General features: G+C 38.2%; 1 protein-coding gene and 1 non-coding gene across 3 annotated transcripts; one reads left to right on the top strand and one right to left on the bottom strand.

The window, feature by feature from the left end:
• The first annotated feature begins 4,508 nt into the window (after positions 1–4,508).
• Cnih1 (cornichon family member 1) lies at positions 4,509–18,707 on the top strand. 2 transcript variants are annotated; one of them, XM_074067965.1, is made up of 6 exons: positions 4,509–4,699; positions 8,648–8,716; positions 8,966–9,013; positions 12,861–12,973; positions 13,998–14,141; positions 17,802–18,707. In XM_074067965.1, exons 1-6 carry the CDS (start codon positions 4,619–4,621, stop codon positions 17,827–17,829), a joined length of 483 nt encoding a protein of 160 aa, XP_073924066.1. In that variant the 5' UTR covers positions 4,509–4,618; the 3' UTR covers positions 17,830–18,707. The 2 variants fall into 2 exon arrangements, with proteins under 2 accessions (XP_073924066.1, XP_020017620.1); XM_020162031.2 differs by lacking the exon at positions 8,966–9,013 and having other exon boundaries at positions 4,517–4,699.
• Trnat-agu (transfer RNA threonine (anticodon AGU)) lies at positions 11,002–11,073 on the bottom strand. Its single transcript has one exon. It is a non-coding gene; the product is annotated as a tRNA-Thr (tRNA).
• Positions 18,708–19,875: the final 1,168 nt, after the last annotated feature.

Raw genomic sequence — 19,875 nt, 5'->3', positions numbered from 1 at the left:
GTTGACTTCATGACTGAATAAACTACTGATACATATAGCAATGTGGAGAAGTCTCAAATTAAAAAACAAACACTACCCAAACATTATGCTGAGCCAAAAAAACACACCAAAGAGACACAAAAAATACATATCACATGATTCCACTTCGAGAAGTTCAAGAACAGATAAATTTGTTCTGTGCTGAAGAGCAGAACATTTGTTGTCTTGGTAGGGGGTAGGTATCGTGGGCTATGACGGAGCTTTGTGGAGTAAATGGCAATGTTCTCACTTTGTTTGGGGAAAGAGTTTACATGAGTGTCTGCATATATTGAATGTATAGTGAACTGTACATTTACTGAGATTGTACATTTCACCGTCCTTAAACTTTACCTTTATGAGACTATGAAAAAATACACAAAAAATAATAACAATAAAGAGCTATATGTTTTTGCACATGAGATTGTTGACTACGTCATTTCGGTAGACTAATTCCTTTCATAATGGTTGTGTGGCTGGCACTCCTAGGGCAAAAGTCAACGTGGGTGACATGGCCATTTGAGATTGAGAAACCACATCCAGCTGGACAGCCCAACACTCTCTACTTGCATGCAGCCTTAGCCTGAGGTTTTAGACATGTATATAGTGAACAGAAAGCAACACGAATTATCAGCCCTGCTACATGAGGGCTATACTTCATTCTAGAAAGATAGGGGCTACTTTTCCCCAAGACCTGGGGCTGAGAAAGGCTCCTCCTCTGAGTACATGGGGGTGTATTTTGGAGCATCCCACACTTTCTGTCACCCATCTGTCATCTGTCCCCAATTTCATAGCTATCTATTCCAAGGCTTACCTTGGACATGTGTCTAGACCCATATGATATCCACAACCACCCATAAGTCCCTGGCAAGATTACTTCTTCCCCAAATATGCAAACCTCTTTTGGAAGATTGGGAACTGCTGATCTAGAATTTTCCATGCTCAGGGTTCTTTCCTCTTGGAAGTACCTTACTCAAGGTAAGGTCCATATTGTCCCAAAGCATTGTGGGCTCCATGTAGTATTTATAACTGGGATGACAGATTCATTTATTGTTCCATGTCTGTGAGAGTCCTTAAGTTGGCATAGGGTGAGTTCATACCAGTGAACTTTTATGTTACCACCCTGTCTTTAAATACCCTACTCCATTCTCCCCATGGAGTTGGCTTGTGACATGTAAGTGTCCTTGGTCTAAGAACAAGGACACTCTCCTTGACGTGGAGTGGACTAGATACTTAGAAGGGTGCTAAGCATGACTCCCACCTGGATGATCCATGGATGAGGTGTCCTGCTGTCAACTGGCATGCCTCAATAGGCAGTGGAAATGAAGAAAACCAAGGGGAAAACTGAGTTGATCTGCTAAGTGACTCCCTGGAGTTTTTCCTGCAGAGGTTTGCAACATGTTAAGGCTCACCTTCTCCTAACTTCTTAGCATCTCTGCTTCCCTCTTCCTCAATATTGACTTTGTCTCATCTAGGGGCTAGATATTTATCAGGAGTGTATCTGAATTGTTTTTGGTCTTTTTCTGACAGGATGCTTTGTGTGTGGGTTTCATTTTCAAGGTCTCCAGTGCCTGACTTGTCTGGACTGAAGGCATGGTCAATAGACCATGTAGGAGTAAATGGTGGAAAGACATTTTAAACAAAGGAATTTGACCAGGGGGAGAAGGAAAGGAAGAGAAAGAGAGAGAGAGAGAGAGAGAGAGAGAGAGAGAGAGAGAGAGAGAGAGAGAGAGAGAGAGAGAACAGGAGAGAATGAATACATCAGATTACATCAGATTAGTGCTGCTTTGCAATATGATTCAGCCTTTCCATACATACAACTTAATTTAGTAAGTACTGAAAAAGTAATCTCATGGGCTGAAAGAATTAATGCAAATTCCAAAATTCTTTGGACATAGAGGATAAAAGTTGCTCATGGTTTGTAATGGTCCTTCAAAATGTCAAGGAAACCCATTAATTTCATCATCAACTGTCTTGTATATGGTTGGTTGATTTTATTGGCTCTTTGCTCTCATTAAAATGGTGTATCTCCAATAGATTACAGCTATGTAGTGTTATCTACAGCCGTGCTGTTCAATAGAACTTTCTGAGATGATAGAGATATTCTATATTTACACTGTCTAATACAGTACCCATGAATCACAGAGGGCATTGAGCACTTGAAATATGACTATTGTCTCTGAGGAACTAATTTTTCATTTTATTTAATTTTAAGTTAAATAGCCACCCATGACTAATGGCTCCTATATTAGATGGCATAGGTCTAAAGTTTACTTTGATCTGTGTGCTCTGGTAATATGTGAAGGAGGCTTTGTCATGCTATAGATTATATGAGTATAAGAATCAGCCAGCATTCCACCTGACATAGAATGGGTGCTCAGTGAAGCTGCTGAGATAAGTAAAATGCTATCCCTGAGTGAAGTGGAGGGACATGGTTTTTATATAACATCAGTAATGGGAGAGGGGTAGACAGACTTTCTTTTATAAATTCCATCTACCTCCTCAGGTGAAATAGGGGCAGCCCCTTCTTAATTAAGGCTGGGTCCCTGGGAGACAGATTCATTCTGTGAGACAAGGTGCTGGTCATAGTTGTCAGGCAAGGGAAAGATAAATTTCCAGTAAAGGTGAAGAAAAGTTTGCTGTGAAAGGCTAGGTTCTTTTTGTATCTGGTGGTGAAACCTCACTTCCCAGGGTAGAGATGAGATTCCTTTAGAAGGATCTTATGCCTGAACAATTCCAATCAAACTCTCTTTCCTCTGAGCCCAGAATGCTGCATCTGCATCTCATCAGATAGTGAATTCTGCACAAATATGTCCAATGCTGTATTTTGTTCTACTTCTGTGATGTGAAGTACGAATAAGTCATCACTGTCTCCTTCATTACACACCCAATTGATCAGGTCCTGCCGAGCTTCTCTCCCACACACTATCAAATATGTTCATTCCTTTTCATCATAGCTTCTCTTCTCTAGTTCAGATTCACAGCAGCTTTGCCTGGACCATAGCTGTAAGCCCATTTCCACTTGTAAGGGTCATTGTGCACGGTTGAACAATTTGTGTATTGCACATACCTGCCTAGCTAAGGAAGTTAGCAGCGCTGAAGTATAAAATTTGAATTCTCTAGTGTAGGCATCTGTCTATCTGGAGAAAATACCTTTGCAATATGCACAAGGATGCCCCATAATCCTGGCAGTTTAGTACTGCACTGTTCAGTATGCTACCCACATGTTATTTAAGTTTCACTTAATTAAAATGGTGGAAAATTTAAAGTTCGATTCCTCAGCCATACTCGCCACATTGTCAATGCTCAATAGCCATGTTCGACCAGTGGTTACTGTATTGGAAATATCAATATAGCAAATTTCCACCATTGCAGAAAATTCTATTGGATAGCACTGGATACCTTCTTCTAAAACATTCTACAGAAGATGGCTAGTGTGAGCCATCTTCAGTGCAAATCTGAACATGTCCTCTTATTTAAAAGCCTTGGATGATTTACACTTCCAACAGCAGCAGTTAGGAAGTGGTGAATCAATTTTGTGGGCTGCAGCCAGCATTAAAAACAAAACCAAATAGAAAAAAAGGAAATAGATCTTTGGTACTGTTTTGTGAAATTTTTGTTTTGGTTCTATATTTCTTTTTCCCTATATCTAGATGCCCATTGCTCTGTAATTTGATGTGTTTATGATGTCAGTGGACTGCAATGAAAAAAAAATCCTTTTTTTAAAGGAGAAAACAAAGATTAGGACACCATTAAAAGGAGAGATGATGGTGGGCTGCTATGTAAAGAAGCATAGTGCAGAAAAAATCTTTCTAATTATGCACTATTAGCAAAAATGTTTGAAAACCTCGGTTTATAGGATATGAATCTAAGCTCCTTTAACTCAGCTTATACGACCCTCTGTAAGCTGATCTCTGGCTAACCCTTTCCTAACTCTCATCTGCCTATCTTTCAGTTCAGTCTAATACAGAACTGCTGCTTGCTTCACTAAGACACCAAGCTTTCTCTCTGTCCATGTCTTTGCTCATTCAGAACCATTTCCTTGTATTTCTTTGTCTGGATGACTTTTAGTCATCATTTAGGACTCGGGTTAGGAAGCATCTGCTCCAGGAATCTTGTCCTGAATGAGAGCTTCGGGACAGGCTGGGTGCCCTTCTTTGACCTTCCCTAGCATCAGAAAGACATCCATTTTACAGGGTTGTAAAACCGTAATTTATTTAGCTGTTCTTTTCTTGCACTACACTAAATTCTTTCAATGCGAGCACTATATTACTTATTTTTGTATCTCAAGGGAGAAGCATGGGGTCTGGAACAAATTAGGAACTCAATCAATAAATACTTGTTCAAAGAATAAGCGAGACAATGAAGGACAAGCAAATAGACCAGCTGTGCGGACAACGGAACTGCACGTAGACTCTTGACAACAGAGGGCGCCGACGAGTCCGGCGTGGTGCGCAGGCGCGTTGGGAGGGCGGGCTCCAAGGCGGCGGCGGCGGCGGCGGCGGTCGTGGCTGCTGCCGGGGGAAGTGAATGGTTTTACCCAGAGGGCCCTGCGCTGCCTTTCTCCGCTGGCACTGGCGCGGCTGCCAGCTTCTCTCCGGCCATGGCGTTTACGTTCGCGGCCTTCTGCTACATGCTGGCGCTGCTGCTCACCGCTGCGCTCATCTTCTTCGCCATTTGGCACGTGAGTAGCTGGGGCCGAAAGAGGGAGGGCGAGGCGGCGCCGCCGCAGCCTCGGGTCGCCGCGGACCCGCGGTCGGCGTTGCTCCGGCCCCGGAGGTCGGCGAGCCGGGATGGGGCCGGGCGGTGCGCGCGCTCCCGGCCTGCGCGCCGAAGGTCGGATGCGCCGCCGGGTCCCGGCGCAGGCCGCGCACGGTGAGCTGCCTCTCCTGGGCCCGGCCGGGCGACGCGGAGTCCACGGCCGGCTGGACGGCCCTGGCCTCGGGGCCCCAGGGCCGGGAGGATGTCAAGTGCGCGCGGAGCGGTGATGCGCACTTGGCGTCAAGTTTTGCGGATTTCCATCCTGGAATACGGACAGATCCGAGCGTGGCCAGGGCGCATCCTCCTAACCTACTTTAGCTGAATTTGCAACTCGACTTGCAGGAGGTGGGAGCTTTTTGGATTCCTGCTTGCTGGTGAACTTTGATGTCGCCCGGATCGATGGCTGCGCAAGCTGCAACTCCCAACTCCGCGTTTCCCCGTAAATCATACTTTGACTGCGGGAGTTCAAGAGGCAGCTTTCCAAGACACCTCTGTATTGAGGGTTGCTTCCTATAGCCGAAGCTGTTCTCATTCGATTTTGGAAATGCTCAGACACCGTAAACTTCTCTAGGGCAGTTTTATTTCTGTTGCCTGTGTCATGTTGCAGGATAGAAGCAGATTCTTAATGAGCCCTGTACGGAGCAAGCTCCAAGTTCCCTGTGACGGGTCTACAAGAGATTGTTAACGGTTTCTGTTTTCTAGCACAACCTTAGAAGCATTGAGATCAACATTCATTAAAAATTTATCCCATATATGCTTCTGCCCTTTCCATATTCCAGTACCTTCTGGAACATTGGTATTAGTTTCAGTGATGTAAATTTTAAGGCAGATTTTATCATGACCATAACTGATTTCTTTGTTTTTTTCTTTTTTTTTGGATGGGACCTGGGTAGGGGTTTTGGACTCAGGACTTTGCACTTGCAAAGCAGACGCCCCACCTCTTGAGCCACACCCCAAGTCCATTTTTTGCTCCAGGTTATTTTGAAGATGGGGGTTTCTCGAACTTTGTGCCCAGGCTGTCCTCCAACCAGTATTCTCCCCTGTCTCAGCCTCCTAAGTAGCTGGGATTACAGGTGTGAGCCACCAGTGCCCAGCATTTCAAAAAACAAACAAACAAAAAAAGAAGACAGGATCTCTTTACATAGCCCACTGTGGCTGAGAACTTACTACATAGCCTAAGCTGGCCTCAAACTCACAATTCTCCAACCTTCTCTCCCGAGTGCTGGGATTACAAATATGAACCATCACACTCCAATCACTCATTCCCTAGGAAACTTGGGGGCCAGAGTGATTAAATGGCAACAGTATTATGTGCAAACAATGGTCTCAAAAGTAGATTGATATCACAAATCCCTTCCCTTTTGCCAAACAGCATGATTGTACTTATTTTAGAACCAGCCTGCTTGTGGAGTGGAGAAGGCTTGTGTAGGCTGTTCACTGCATCAGAAATAACTGTTACCTCAAAATGCTCCTCTCCAGGAACCAGAAGCTTGAAGGACATCTCCAGCCTTGGTGGAAGAACAATAAATAAGATAATGCCAGCTGCGAACTAACTCCGCCTTAGTCAGCCTCCCATGAAACTGAAAGTCTGGCGTTCTTCCACCTGTCTTTCCCTCACTTTCTGCTTGATAGGTTCGCTTTTTCTCAGGGAGGATGGAGATTCATAGAAGAGAGTTGTGGGGTGAATTTTTTCACTTTTTTGCATTTTAAGTCCGGTTGGATTTGATTTAAGGAAAACCTCAAATGCCTTTTTTCAGAGTTGCAGTGTTGAAGGGATTGTGTCTGGATGGAGTAGATAATTTTAAGTCCTATTACAGAATTTAAAAAAATTGTTCCACAGGTTAGTGGAGAGCTTTTGTGCTCAGGGATTTCTTAGTTAAGAAAATTATTGCATCCTTTCAGAAACAGTTTTAAGTAAATATGTAGCTTTATATTTTCCAGAAGACTCTTTTGAACCCTTAAGTGAAATCCCCCAAATCTTGTTTACACTGATTGTTGTATGGGAGGATGTTTTCATTGGTAATGGTTTTGTCAGTTAAGTTAGTCCTGACCTGAGGTGGGTGCGCTGGGCAGGGCAGAGCTGGGGCACAGATGGTTTTAAAGCTGAAAGTACAGCAGTCATTCCTTCAAGGCCCTCACCAGATTTGAAGGTGTCTTGAGTTGTGTGCTTTGACATCTGTAGGGATATGTATTTGTTGTTTCATACTTCAGTGGAAAGTTTTACGAATGTGGAAAGTTTTACGAATGTTTTTTGTTCAGCTGCGCAGCTGTAAAAAGGGAGGAAAACCACCAGGTTAAGAATCTTACCAGAAGAATTTAGAAAATTCTTATAGCACTGCAAAGAAACCCATTCATCAACTGACTCAAAAAATCCTTTGAAGCCACCTGAAAGAAAATGTCCAATTGAAAAAATTAGTTTTAAAAATAAGCTTTGTATTCATTTTGCTATTACATTGGAGCTTGTTATAAGCAAGTAATTGTATTTATTGCAGTTATGGTCCTGGTTTTGAAGTTTTGTTACTAAAATACATTGGGGATATAGCACACTGAATGTCATGTAGCTGACTAATTATATTCATAACTAATCAGAAATTATTTTCTAATTACACTTTATTTTTATTTGTTTACTTCTGTAATTGTACTTTATGCTTTTAACATTTAACTGTGTTAGAGATCATTAGCAAAGGAAAATCTGTTTCGCTGAATTCTGTGTTTTTTAATTCGTTTGCCTAGTGCTTTTTTTTATCTTTCACTTTTTTTAACCTCCCCCCTCTTTCATTCAATAAATATTTGTCAAACAATTATGTGCCAGGCATTATGTTGTATTTTAGGCCCTGGGATACAGTCGTGTATGTAATGAAAATCTTTGCTGTTCTGGAGATAACAGTTTAGTTTTTCTTCTATTTCTGTTTGATTGCAGGTTTTATTACAGTAGGTTGGCTAATTTTGTGAAATTCTAGCAATTATGAAAAACCCATGTTTTTATGACACTAAGAACTTTAATTGGGAAATAAGCATGTTAAAAGCCAGAAATAACGCACCGCCACTGATCACTGATAATATTGAGTAACATTCTATCATATCCAAAGAACTATGCCTAACCCACTAGCAGAATGGTTAGTTAGGTCCTCTGTCCTGGGTGACCAGTGACAGCAACTAAAATAGCTCCCCCAGAAACCTGGTTGGCTTCTTGACACCTGAGTTAATGGCTCAGAGTGGTATACAACCAACCCCTGTTCTGATTCTTAGCACATTTTGACTTGGCTAAAACCATATTTCTCCAAAGCATGAACAGAACATTCTCAGAAATGTATTTGAGCCCAAATGAGAATAAACTGAGTTGTTTTGAATTCTTCTCTAGCATCTCCCTGAGCACTGTGCCGAGGGAGGGCATAATTGAAAACGGTCCTCCCTGAGGCCCACACAGTCCAGTGGGGGGAACAAACCTGCACATAAACACCATACTACATTATAAATGTGAGACCTAGACAAGAATATGCTTACTTCTGCTGACAGGAGTCAGGAAAAACCTACAGAGAGGAGTCCACACAGGAAGAGGGGTTTTATGTACAGTTATGAAGGGAAGGAAAACTCAATTCAAGTAGAAAAATGACTTGAACAGAGGCATTGAGAACATTGGTAATTAAAAACTTATCACAGGATCATAGGTTCATTTTAGTACTAATGACATGAAAATGTTTTCAGTTCTTTAAATCTGACTCTGGTTGCTCTTACTCTTTAGCATATTCGAGTTCCTATAAATTCCTGTAATTCAAGTGCACTTTTGGTTTATTCAATAATTATATGACAATGGGGTAGGCTTATTGCTGCTTTTAAATGAGTGGTCCTAACTGTGTTAATTTTATTTTAGATTATAGCATTTGATGAGCTGAAGACTGATTACAAGAATCCTATAGACCAGTGTAATACCCTGAATCCTGTAAGTTATAGTAACAGATTTATCTTTAGATTTTTAAAATGTATTTGCTTTTAACTTGATGTAATTTGAAAATGGCCAATATTCTCAGTAGCATGATATATTTGTATATTTTGAAGTAGGTAGAATAATAAAAAAATAATTCTTTTTCCTATCATGCTTGACTATTCTGACTATTATTAATCTACTGGTGATCTTGTCAGCTGTCATACTAACATTCTTCCAATCTGCTTTTTACATTGTCGGCCAAAGACAGTTGAAAAGGTCAAAAAGATTAAAAGAGTCAAAATTGCACTAAAGGTGTGTACTGCTTTTTAGTTTAATGTTTTAATGCTACGTTCATTTCATGGGGAGGGTTAGGGCATTTGTACTTGTACTGTTCTGTTCAGTGTGCTTGTTCATATGCCTGTTGAGGTTTATGATTTCATGAAACTTCATACTTTTTGCAAATGTTTGCTTGCTGGCCCAGTAAAGTAGGGAAAGCTGTTAAATGCTTATGCATTTAAAAATGTTATAGCCATAGGCACATCTGCATTAAATTATTTGGTGTAGTATTTGAAAGTTGCTCAACATAAAATTATTTTATTAGAAGGTGAAATTGTTCTTGGGCTGTGACTTAGGAGGCAGCATACAAATGGAATCTGGAGTGTGGACTCACCTGCTGTGTCTAGTATTACTTGAGGTTGCCTTGTGTTCTGGAAGACATTGGTTCAGTCGTTCAGCTGATGTTTATCAGGATCTTTTAGGTAGATTGCTCTGTTCTTGGGCTCTGGAATCTTACTTGCAATAATGCTGCCCTTTGGACTCAAGGTGCCAGAACTTTGCAGATAGAAATTTATATATAAAGATCTACATAGTTATACCTGTGTACTTTAATTTCTAAAACAGGCCTGTCTTAACCTAAGTTCTAGGCTATGATGGATTTAGTGATGGTGTGGTTCCCTTGTGCTTGAGGGTTATAAATATATAAATATATTTATATATATATTTTTTTTTTTCCTTCTTCTTTTGGGAAGATTCTCCTAGTCTGTAAGTGTGATTTTGCCTGATGGGTTAGAAACTGAAAAGTTGCCTGTGAGAAAGCAGTGTGTTTGTATTCAAGCAATAGAAAGTAGTAATTAATCTTTAAGATGAGAATTGTGTGAAACTCCAATGCACTAGCATGGTAGAAGATCTTATTTTGTAAAGCACCTATAAAGTCACTTTGCTGTTTGAACATTGTTTCCCAGATTAATGTCAATGATGAAATAGATTTCTGGTTGTGCTTAGAGAACTGTTAACAGGTTCAATTGATACAGGTACAATTAGCAGTTTTAATTTGCTAGCTGTTTCCCTGCTCTTAGGAAACAAAACAAGGAATGAATCTGCCTTCTGTTTGGAAAGTAGTAAGTGTGTATTGTAAAACATCTTTAGTACTTTACACTTAATTGTTACCAAGAAGTTAAGAAACTGAACTTTCTCCTTTTGTTTATTAATAGCATTCTGTGCCCATTGGCTTTTCATTACTTTAAAGAACCAAATGACATGAGAGTAACAGCTGACATCAGTTGCATTTTCCTGGGTGCCAGGCTCTGTGCTTGTAGGTACTTCCCCTGGATTTTTTTTTTTTTCATTCAGTTATCATGACAGTCTTAAGGGGTATGAGGTATGTATATTCTTCTTCTCCTAAATTAGCATAGTTAACCAAGTTGCTTTGTGAGTTTGAAGCACTTTGCCCATGGTTACAGAGCTAAGGTAGGCAAAATTTGAACCCAGACATCCTGATCTTTAAGCTCAAGCTCTGTGTTTTCCTTATTTACTATAATTTTAAGAGGGAGTAATTTCATTTTAACATATAGAGTGTGATTTCTGGCTTTTCTTAATGGAAAGGAATTTTCATTGAGAAAAGACATGAGCTTGAGACATCCTGATGGTACAGAAGGTTGGAAAGATGCTTTTATAGCAGTACAAGTACATTTTGGATAGGGTGCCGATATTTGGCTGAGCAGCAGTGCATCTGACAGTTTTCCCTATTTAAATTTGTTTTGACAGTTCTGCCAAAGTATGGGGGAAGACAAATACTACTTTTAAAAACGTGAACTTTAACAAGAATATTGTTTTGCATGTTTAAATACTATCATTTCTGCCATATTTGCATGAGGTTTTTGGTTTTTTTTCTGGATACTAGTTTTTGTGTGAACTTTGGTTCCTAAATAGAATGATTTTTGTGGTTCTTACAGTGAAATTTCATCTTCATTGAAGAATGATTGGAGAGAACTGATTTTTTTTTGTTGTTAATTTTTTTTTTTTGGTGATGCTGGGGTTTGAACTCAGGGCCTCACGCTTACTAGGCAGATGCTCTACCTCTGAGCCACTCCACCAGCCCTTGATTTTTTTTTTTTTTTAATGAGAAATGCATAATAAATGTTTCTGGACTGTTTCTGAGGAGTATGAGATTTGTTTCTTATTAGAACTGGTAGAGTTGAAGGCTACCTTTATATTAGCTCTTTTCCTAAAGGATATTCTTTAGGCAATGGGTCATGCTGATTTCAAAATTATTTCCTCTGTACCTCAGTCTGTAAGTGTAGGATGAAACCTTGCAAGGTAATTTGTATGGTTAGGTATCAATTGGCTTAGAGGGCTGAAATAGGTTTGTAATTTAAATGAGTGTTACAAAAACAATTCTAGTGGAGCTTCTCATGTATGCTTTTCTTGATTTGTTCTGGTTGTAGTCATGGGATTTCACAGATGTCCTATAGATATTTTTTGTTGTTGTTTTAGGGAACTTTGATCATAAACAGAGCTGGCTTAAACGTTCATTTTATTTATAGGTTTATATACATAGGCAGAATTTATCTGACATTTTTTATAATGACTGAATTTCATAGAAAATATCTGGCTAATGGCATAGATTAATTAGTTGGTTTTACTAGAATTTTATTTAAAATAATATTAAAAAGTTTACTCTAGGACTAGGGATATAAGTTCATAGGTAGAGCATTTGCCTGAGGACCTGGGTTTGGTTCTCAGCATCAGAAGGGGAAAAGAAAGCTTTCAATTGGAAAAAGTAATTTGGAAGTATTGGAAAATTGGGTTTTAGTGTGTAGTATAATTGTATTACTTCTACAGCAATGGTAATGACATTTAACTTGGTATAAAGCCAATTGAGAAACTGGCTTTTCAACTATGACTTTGTAGGTGCTCTGGCTGAATCTTGCAATAAAAGGTTTTGATTTTTTTTTATTTAACAAAATTTTTAGGCTGAAATCTTTAGGATGAGAAAGGTGATTTAAAATAAAAGCATTAAGTCTTGGCCATTTTATAAAACACATTTTTCTCGAATTAAGTTTTCCTCACTTAATTCTTCTTACTATCAAAAGACTTAGTTTCTTTTTGGATTCTGAGGCTCTACTTGTCTTCTGCCATGCAGTATTTCATTGAAGCAGGTATAAAGGAACCGAAAGGCCATGTAAGAATGAGAACTTCGGAAGCTGGGAAATTCTTATTTTATGGTTAAGAATGCAGTCTTTTCCCTCGTACATTGCAGAAAGCACATCGTTTGCATTTGTGCATATTAATGATCTTCAACTTGTGACTGTGCTGAGATTATTGGCTGATTGGCTTTCCATTGAAAATTTACTTTTGTGGTAATGTGATGTGATTGGCTAAATATTGTATGTGTAACATTCCTGGTTTTTGTTAAAGGCTTAAAAACACTAATATATGAACTTACAAATGGGAGTTGTGTTTTGTGAATTTTTTTTTATCATCTTGCATGTGACCAGGTATTTCATTTTTGTATTTTTGTCATTTTTGCTGGTGGAAATGAAAAGCATTCCAATTGATTAGCAAGTAACTGATCAATCTGGGTGGTAACTTTGTATAACTTTTCCAATTCCTCCAAGAATTTGAGTTTTAAATTTTAAGTCATACCTATTCTTTTAGTGTAAGCTATAGCCTCTGTTCAGTTTGTTTGTAATCTGCTTTTGGTAAAAAGCTAAATATGGAAATAAAACTCAGTGTCATATTTTGTTTCTGATTCTAAGAAAACAGTGATTTTTTTTTTTTTTTTTTTTTAAGTGTGGAAACTTGGTTACCACCTCCTTTCCAGATTAGCATTTGACTCACTGCCAAGGTGTTTGGTAATGGGCTTGTGTTTTTCTTCCAGCTTGTACTTCCAGAGTACCTCATCCATGCTTTCTTCTGTGTCATGTTTCTTTGTGCAGCAGAATGGCTTACACTGGGCCTCAATATGCCCCTCTTGGCATATCATATTTGGAGGTAATATTTAGATATACTTTAAATATTTTTTCTAGTTAAAATTTATTGTGGTTGACATGGTTATCTTATATGTTACTCACCTAAATGAAAACTGAAAATTAATTAGCATTTACTTTTAAAAACTCAGGGAACAGATAACTTTTAGTACCTCTCACGGAGTACAATAAGGAGCTTGCTTCGTTACTTTTTAAGGAGATTTAAAAAAAGATGATGTATAACTTACAATAACATGTATAAGTCTACAGTGTAAATGTAGTGAATTTGTATGTATGGTTGAATATATCTGTGAAATTTCCCCCAGAGATCAAGGTATATAGCATTTCAGCCCCAGAAGATTACCTTCTGCCTCTTCTCTACTCACTTAAATTAGTTTTGTCTATCTTTAAAAAATAAAACAGTGTGTGTCTTCTTCTTTCTCCATGTTTACTTTATGACTGTAAAAATATTTGGCTATTTTATAGAAGATAGCCACATTTTATAACTTCAAATAGTTATATCTACCTTGAATAGAGTTAAGAATTTTTTGTTATAAACATGTCAAAATCTCATTGCTCTCAATTTTAGGAAATACAGACTAAAAAGGTGTTATAGGAGTAGAGTGGTATCATGTTTGCAACTCTGAGTTGGTTCAGAAAGAAAAGTACCCATGGTTAGTGACTGAATGAGCATTTACTGCAAGTGCAGTAAATGTGAGCATTTTGACTCTGGGTGAAGGGTTCTTGCACCTTCTCTGGTGCAAGTCTAAAATTATGTTGAGATAAAGTTAAAAGATAATCTAATTTCCCTTTTACAATTACTCCTATTTTTCTTAGATTTCTGAAAACATCAAAACCAGACATGATTTGTGTAGCTGCTCCATTCTTATTTAAGGGCTCTAGTTTTAAAATTAAGTAAAATTAAGTAAAAGTGTACTTTGCTAACTGGACCACCTCCTTGTAACAAGCGCTGAGAAGAAAAATCCTCATTTTTGTCTTGAAGGTTTGCTGTCCTTTTCCAGGTGGCTAATGGGCTATATTTTTTCCAGGTATATGAGTAGACCGGTGATGAGTGGACCAGGACTCTATGACCCTACTACCATCATGAATGCAGATATTTTAGCATACTGTCAGAAAGAAGGATGGTGCAAATTAGCTTTTTACCTTCTAGCATTTTTTTACTACCTATATGGGTAAGTTTAAAAAAATAAAATGAACATATGATTTCATTTTGCTGCCCATGAAGTTGCAGGCATTTTAATACCTTAAAGACCACTTGAATAACACAGTGTCTTGAGTGGTGGTAATTGGTAATGGCACAGTATACTCCATCCAATTCCCACATTTTCATTTGAGATGTACAGTGGAACATGTCATGCCAGTAGTGGGCTGTAACCAGAGGCACAGAGTTTGAATAGGAGTGCTGTTCCTAAGTTTGCAGATATACTCAGTTGGTAAAGAATAATCCTTATTCTTCATGTCAGAGTAATGGTATTGAGAGGATAGGACTGTGTGAGTTTGCAAAATAGAAGTGCTTGGCTTCAGTGTCTCTCCAGAGATAGTGTTTACTTCTTTTCCTATTCTTCATAAACTGTTCTGCTCTTTATTTTCTGGTTTGCTTGATCTGAATGGGATGAATGAAAAAAAAAAAAACAGTTTATTTATACTAAATGGAGAACAACTGAAACCATGCTTACTAAAATCAGGAACCAGACAGGGATGCCTGCTTTCCCCACTCCTATTCAATATAGTTTTGGAATCTCTAGCCAGAGAAATAAGACAAGAGCAAGAAATAAAAGGCATTTCAATAAGGAAGGAAGAAGTCATACTATCCTTATTTGCAGATGACATTATTGTACACCTAAAATACCCTAAAAAGTCGACCAAAAAACTATTAGAAATTATAAATTCTTTTGGCAAAGTAGCAGGTTACAAAATTAACATACAGAAATCAGTAGTCCTCCTGTACAACAGTAACGAACAGATTAAGAAAAATCAGGGCAACAATCCCATTTACAATAGCCTCAAAACCAATAAAGTACCTTGGAATAAATTTAATGAAGGAAACCAAAGAACTTTTTAATGATAAGTGTTAACTACTGATGACAGAAATTGAATGAAGAAGACATTAGAAAATGGAAAGATCTCTATGCTTGTGGATTGGTAGGATCAACATTGTGAAAATGGCCATACTACCAAAAGCAATCTCCATGTTCCTATAAAAATTCCTAGAAAAGTCCCTATAAAAATTCCAATGACATTCTGCACAAAAATAGAAAAGTCAGTCCTGAACTACATATAGATATGCAAAAGACCTCGAATACCCAAAGCAAAAAGTCCATTGCTGGAAGTATCACAGTACCCACCTTCAAACTGTACTACAGAGCCATAATAAAAACAGCATGTTACTGGCACAAGAACAGATAGGAAGACCAGTGGATCAGAATAGAAGATCCAGACATAAATCTGTGCATCTACAGGATGCTGATCTTTGACAAAGGAGCCCAAAACATGATGGGGAAAAGACAGCCTCTTCAACAAATGTTGCTGGGAAAACTGGATATCCACATGTAGAAAACTGAAGCTAGATCCCTGTCATTCACACTACCAAAGTCAACTCAAAGTGGATCAAAGACCTTAATATAAGGCCTGAAACTTTGAAACAACACCAGGAATTAGTAGGAAATACACTTCCTAAGTAGAACTCAAAAGGCTCAGCATCTAAGAGAAAGAATGAACAAATGGGACTGCATCAAACTAAAGAGCTTCTGCACAGCAAAAGAAACAGTCACTAGACTAAAGAGACAGCCCACAGAATGGGAGAAAATCTTTGCCAGCTATTTATCTGATAAGGGAATAATATCCAGAATCTACAGGGAACACAAAAAACTCAACCTCAAAGGAATCAACACCCCAATGAAGAAATGGGCACATAAATTAAATGGAATTCTCAAAGGAAGAGGTACAAATGTCCAGTAAATACATGAAGAAGTGTTCAACTTCCCTGGTTCTAAAAGAAATGCAACTCAAAAAAAAAAAAAGAAATGCAACTCAAAACAACACTTAGATTTCATCTCACCCCAGTTAGCAAGGCCATAATCAAGGGTAATAACAGCAATAAATGCTGGTGAGGATGTGGCAAAACAAGAACCCTTATACACTGCTGGTAGGAATGCAAAGTAGCACAACTATTATGGAAAGTAGTATGGAGATTCCTCAAAAAACTAAAGATAGAACTGCCATATGATCCAGTGATACCACTCACTGGATGTAAGTCAGGATACAGTAGAGACACCTGTACACTGTTGTTCGTCGCAGCGCTAATCACAATAGCCAAACTTTGGAAACACCCTGGGTGCCCTACAACTGATGAATGGACCAAGAAAATGTGGTAAATATACACAATGGCATTTTACTCAGCCATAAGGAATAATGAATGATATGTGGTTTGAAAGTAAGTGGATGCAATTGGAGGACATCATGTTAAGTGAAATAAACCGGCCTCAGAAAGACAAAGGCCACATGTTTTCTCTCATATGTGGAAGAGAGATCTAAAAGGCATGATCATATACAAACTCATGTAGACTATGTCTGTAATAGTGGAACTACTCTATGGAACATAGGGAAAAAAGGAAAAGAGTGATAGAACATCAGTAATACTGTAAAACATAACGTCTGTGAAGGAAGAGAATATAAGGATGTATATTGAAAGCTGTTGAAAAATGGGGGGTGGGTAGGAGGCGAAGGGGTAACGGAGAGTAATGGAATAGGCTGAATGGACCAAAGTAAAGTATACCCAGAGCGGGAACAAGTTGAGAAGCCCCTTTGACCATCAACTTAAATATTAATAACGAGAGGACTGTAAAATAGGTACAGTGTGTATGAGGAGAACCAGTGAGAGGGTGAAGGAGATTAAGGTGAGGGTATATGGTTGATGGACTTCATATATCTATATGAATATATAAAAGAAACCTCTTACAATTGCTTTAAGTGTTGTGGGGAGGGGATTAGGGGGAGATGATGGGGACAATGTAACTAATGTATGATATAAGCCTAATTGGAATTGTCACTTAAAATCCCTCCCTGTATAGTGAATGTATCCTAATTTTAAAAAGAACACAACAGTTTGTGCTGTAGGGTGGTGCAGTTATAGATGTGTCTCCCCTTTTATACTGATGGCTCATTTCACTATTCTCTAAGTTGGGCTTTTCAACTTTTATACCATAGACATTCTGGATTTGATTGTTCTTTATTGTGAGAAGCTGTCTCACAGGGTGAAAATATTGAGTAACACTCCTGGCTTGTACCCTTTTGTTTTTAAACCCTGTTGTCTAATGGGAAAGGCTCTAAGCAATAGGCTCTAAGGAGAACATTACTCAATTGATCCTTCATTCCCTTCTATGAAATGGGCATAATACCAGTACCTCCCTTGTAGGACTGCATGGAGCATTAAAGTGAGGTACTGCCTACTATCACAGGGGCCTAGCACAAAGTGTGCTCTTTGGAGCTGCTGCCTCCTGTCACTCTGTGCAGCTCCAGAGGGTATGGTGTTTTGAATTACACCTTTAAGGTCTGATCCCCATTAAGCTTTCAGCTGAGCTGTTCTACTTGCTAAAATTGGAAAGGAAATAGGGAGCAAGTATAGCACATGCACTGGGCCAAGTCCTTCTTACCTTAGTCAGAAGTCCATAAATCCAAATTAAAATCACAGTATGAACTCGCCATTAGTCTTTTCATTTCTTTGATGGCATGGTGCCACATACTAGTTTGCTGTATAAAACAGCTCAACTTTTTTGTGCTCTTAGTTTTTATAATTTAGAATGTTTGAATTAATGACTTCTCTCTTTTTTCAGCATGATCTATGTTTTGGTGAGCTCTTAGAACAACACACAGAAGAACTGGTCCAGTTAAGTGCATGCAAAAAGCCACCAAGTGAAGGGATTCTATCCAGCAAGATCCTGTTTCCAAGAGTAGCGTATGGAATTTGATCTGTTTCTTTAAAAAATGACTCCTTATTTTTTAAATGTTTCCACATTTTTTGCTTGTGGAAAGACTGTTTTCATATGTTATACTTGGATAAAGAATTTAAATGGAATTACGTTTAAATTAATATAAAATGATTACCTCTGGTATTGAAAGGTTTGAACTTGCACTCCTTAAGGAACAGCCATAATCCTCCGAATGACTGCGTCAGTTACTGACTGTCCTTAGTCCATTGGAAGCTTTTGTTTATAGGAACTTGTAGGTCTCATATTGGTTTTATTGAAATGCCATCTAATTATAAATTAGCTTTAGTTATCAGGTACTTCTGATGAACTGAAAATGTTTATTTGACCTGTGGGAGACTTTATAGGTCTCCTCATTTATCATGTAGATGATTATATATGGATACATTTACAAAAATAAGAAAAGTGGGATTTTTTTCCCTTTGACTTGAATATTATCCCTATATATTGCATGAATGAGAAATTTTCCATATTTCCATCAGAGTAATATACTTGCTTTAATTCTTAAGCATAAGTGAACATGATATAAAAATATATACTGAGTTACTTGTGAAGAATGCATTTAAAGCTATTTTAAATGTGTTTTTATTTGTAAGACCTTACTTATTAGGAAATTGGTTATATTATGCTTACAGTTCTAATCTGGTGGTAAAGGTATTCTTAAGAATTTGCAAGTACTTTAGATTTTCAAAACAGAATTGTATAACCATCCTGCTGTTCCTTTAGTGCAATACAATAAAACTCTGAAATTAAGATGCATTTCAGTGCGTTGTTTTAAAGATTGCAGAGAGCTACTTCTCACTTGCTTAATAACAAAAGACATATTACGGTCATTTTTTAAAAGTAGAGTATGATTCTGTCATGGTTTTTCTTAAAAAAATACTGTGCCCAGATCTAAAAACGAATGGTTTTATGTGGCCAAGCACATTACCCTGTTACCATTTGAGAAGATTTTTTTTTTTTTAATTTGAGAAGATTTCTTAACTGTTGATAGAGCAGCAGCCTCATTTCTGTTACCAATTAAAAAATTGTTATGGCACTTAACGGTTTTAAGTTTGTTTTTCTTTTTGAAACAGTTGGTTTTGAGGAAAGGTGATTGGCAAATTTGAATTTTTGCTGTTTCTTGTGAGGCGGGTCTCTTGTGGCTTGCATGTTTTCATAAGCATGCTTGTGCTTTATTTAGGATGAGAAAGTCAAGGTAATTGAAAGTAATGTAACTGGTTCTGGAGTTTCTTCAACAAAGGATCAAAGAAATTCCCATAATGATTAAGGGAATTTATGAATATTGTACTCTCAGAACTTCTTGCACTAGTTGTTTTATTTTCTACTAGTAAAAAATGCTTTGAAATACTGCTTCCTCCATGTTCCATTTTGGGATTGGGTAATTAGGGTGAGTACATTGAAGAAGAAAATGTAGAGCTGGAAGAATGAGGAGAGTCAAACCATTTCACAAGGAAAGCTTTAAAGACCTTGTAATTTGTAGTCTAGAGAACTAAAGGACACTTGGCTGTTCTTCAGATTGTGCAGTAAATTATTTACTGAGCACTTGGTAGGCACTGAAGATTCATACTTTGATTATGGGACAAGTAATCATTCAGTTTCAGATGTCTAATTATATAATTTTCCTTTCTTGTTCACAAGTACTGTTGATGAGACCTGGCCATTTCTACAATCCAGATAGATCTCTTAGGACTGTTATTTTAATATTCCTGTCAAAGTATTTTCATGAATCCTTGCTCTCCTAGCAAATACTAGAATTGCTTTTCTCTTTTTTTGTGGTACTCGGGTTTGAACTCACACTTGCGAGGTAGGTGCTCTACCCCCTGAGCCATTCCTGCAGCCCCTTTAGCTTTGGTTATTTTGAGATAGGTTCTTGCATTTATGCCCAGGCCAGTCTGAACTGTGGTTCTTCTATTTAAGC

Source organism: Castor canadensis, chromosome 3 (assembly GCF_047511655.1).
Source record: "Castor canadensis chromosome 3, mCasCan1.hap1v2, whole genome shotgun sequence".
NCBI lineage: Eukaryota > Metazoa > Chordata > Mammalia > Rodentia > Castoridae > Castor > Castor canadensis.
The sequence above is the reverse complement of the archived record's forward strand: the minus strand, read 5'-3'. Positions and strand labels throughout refer to the sequence as shown.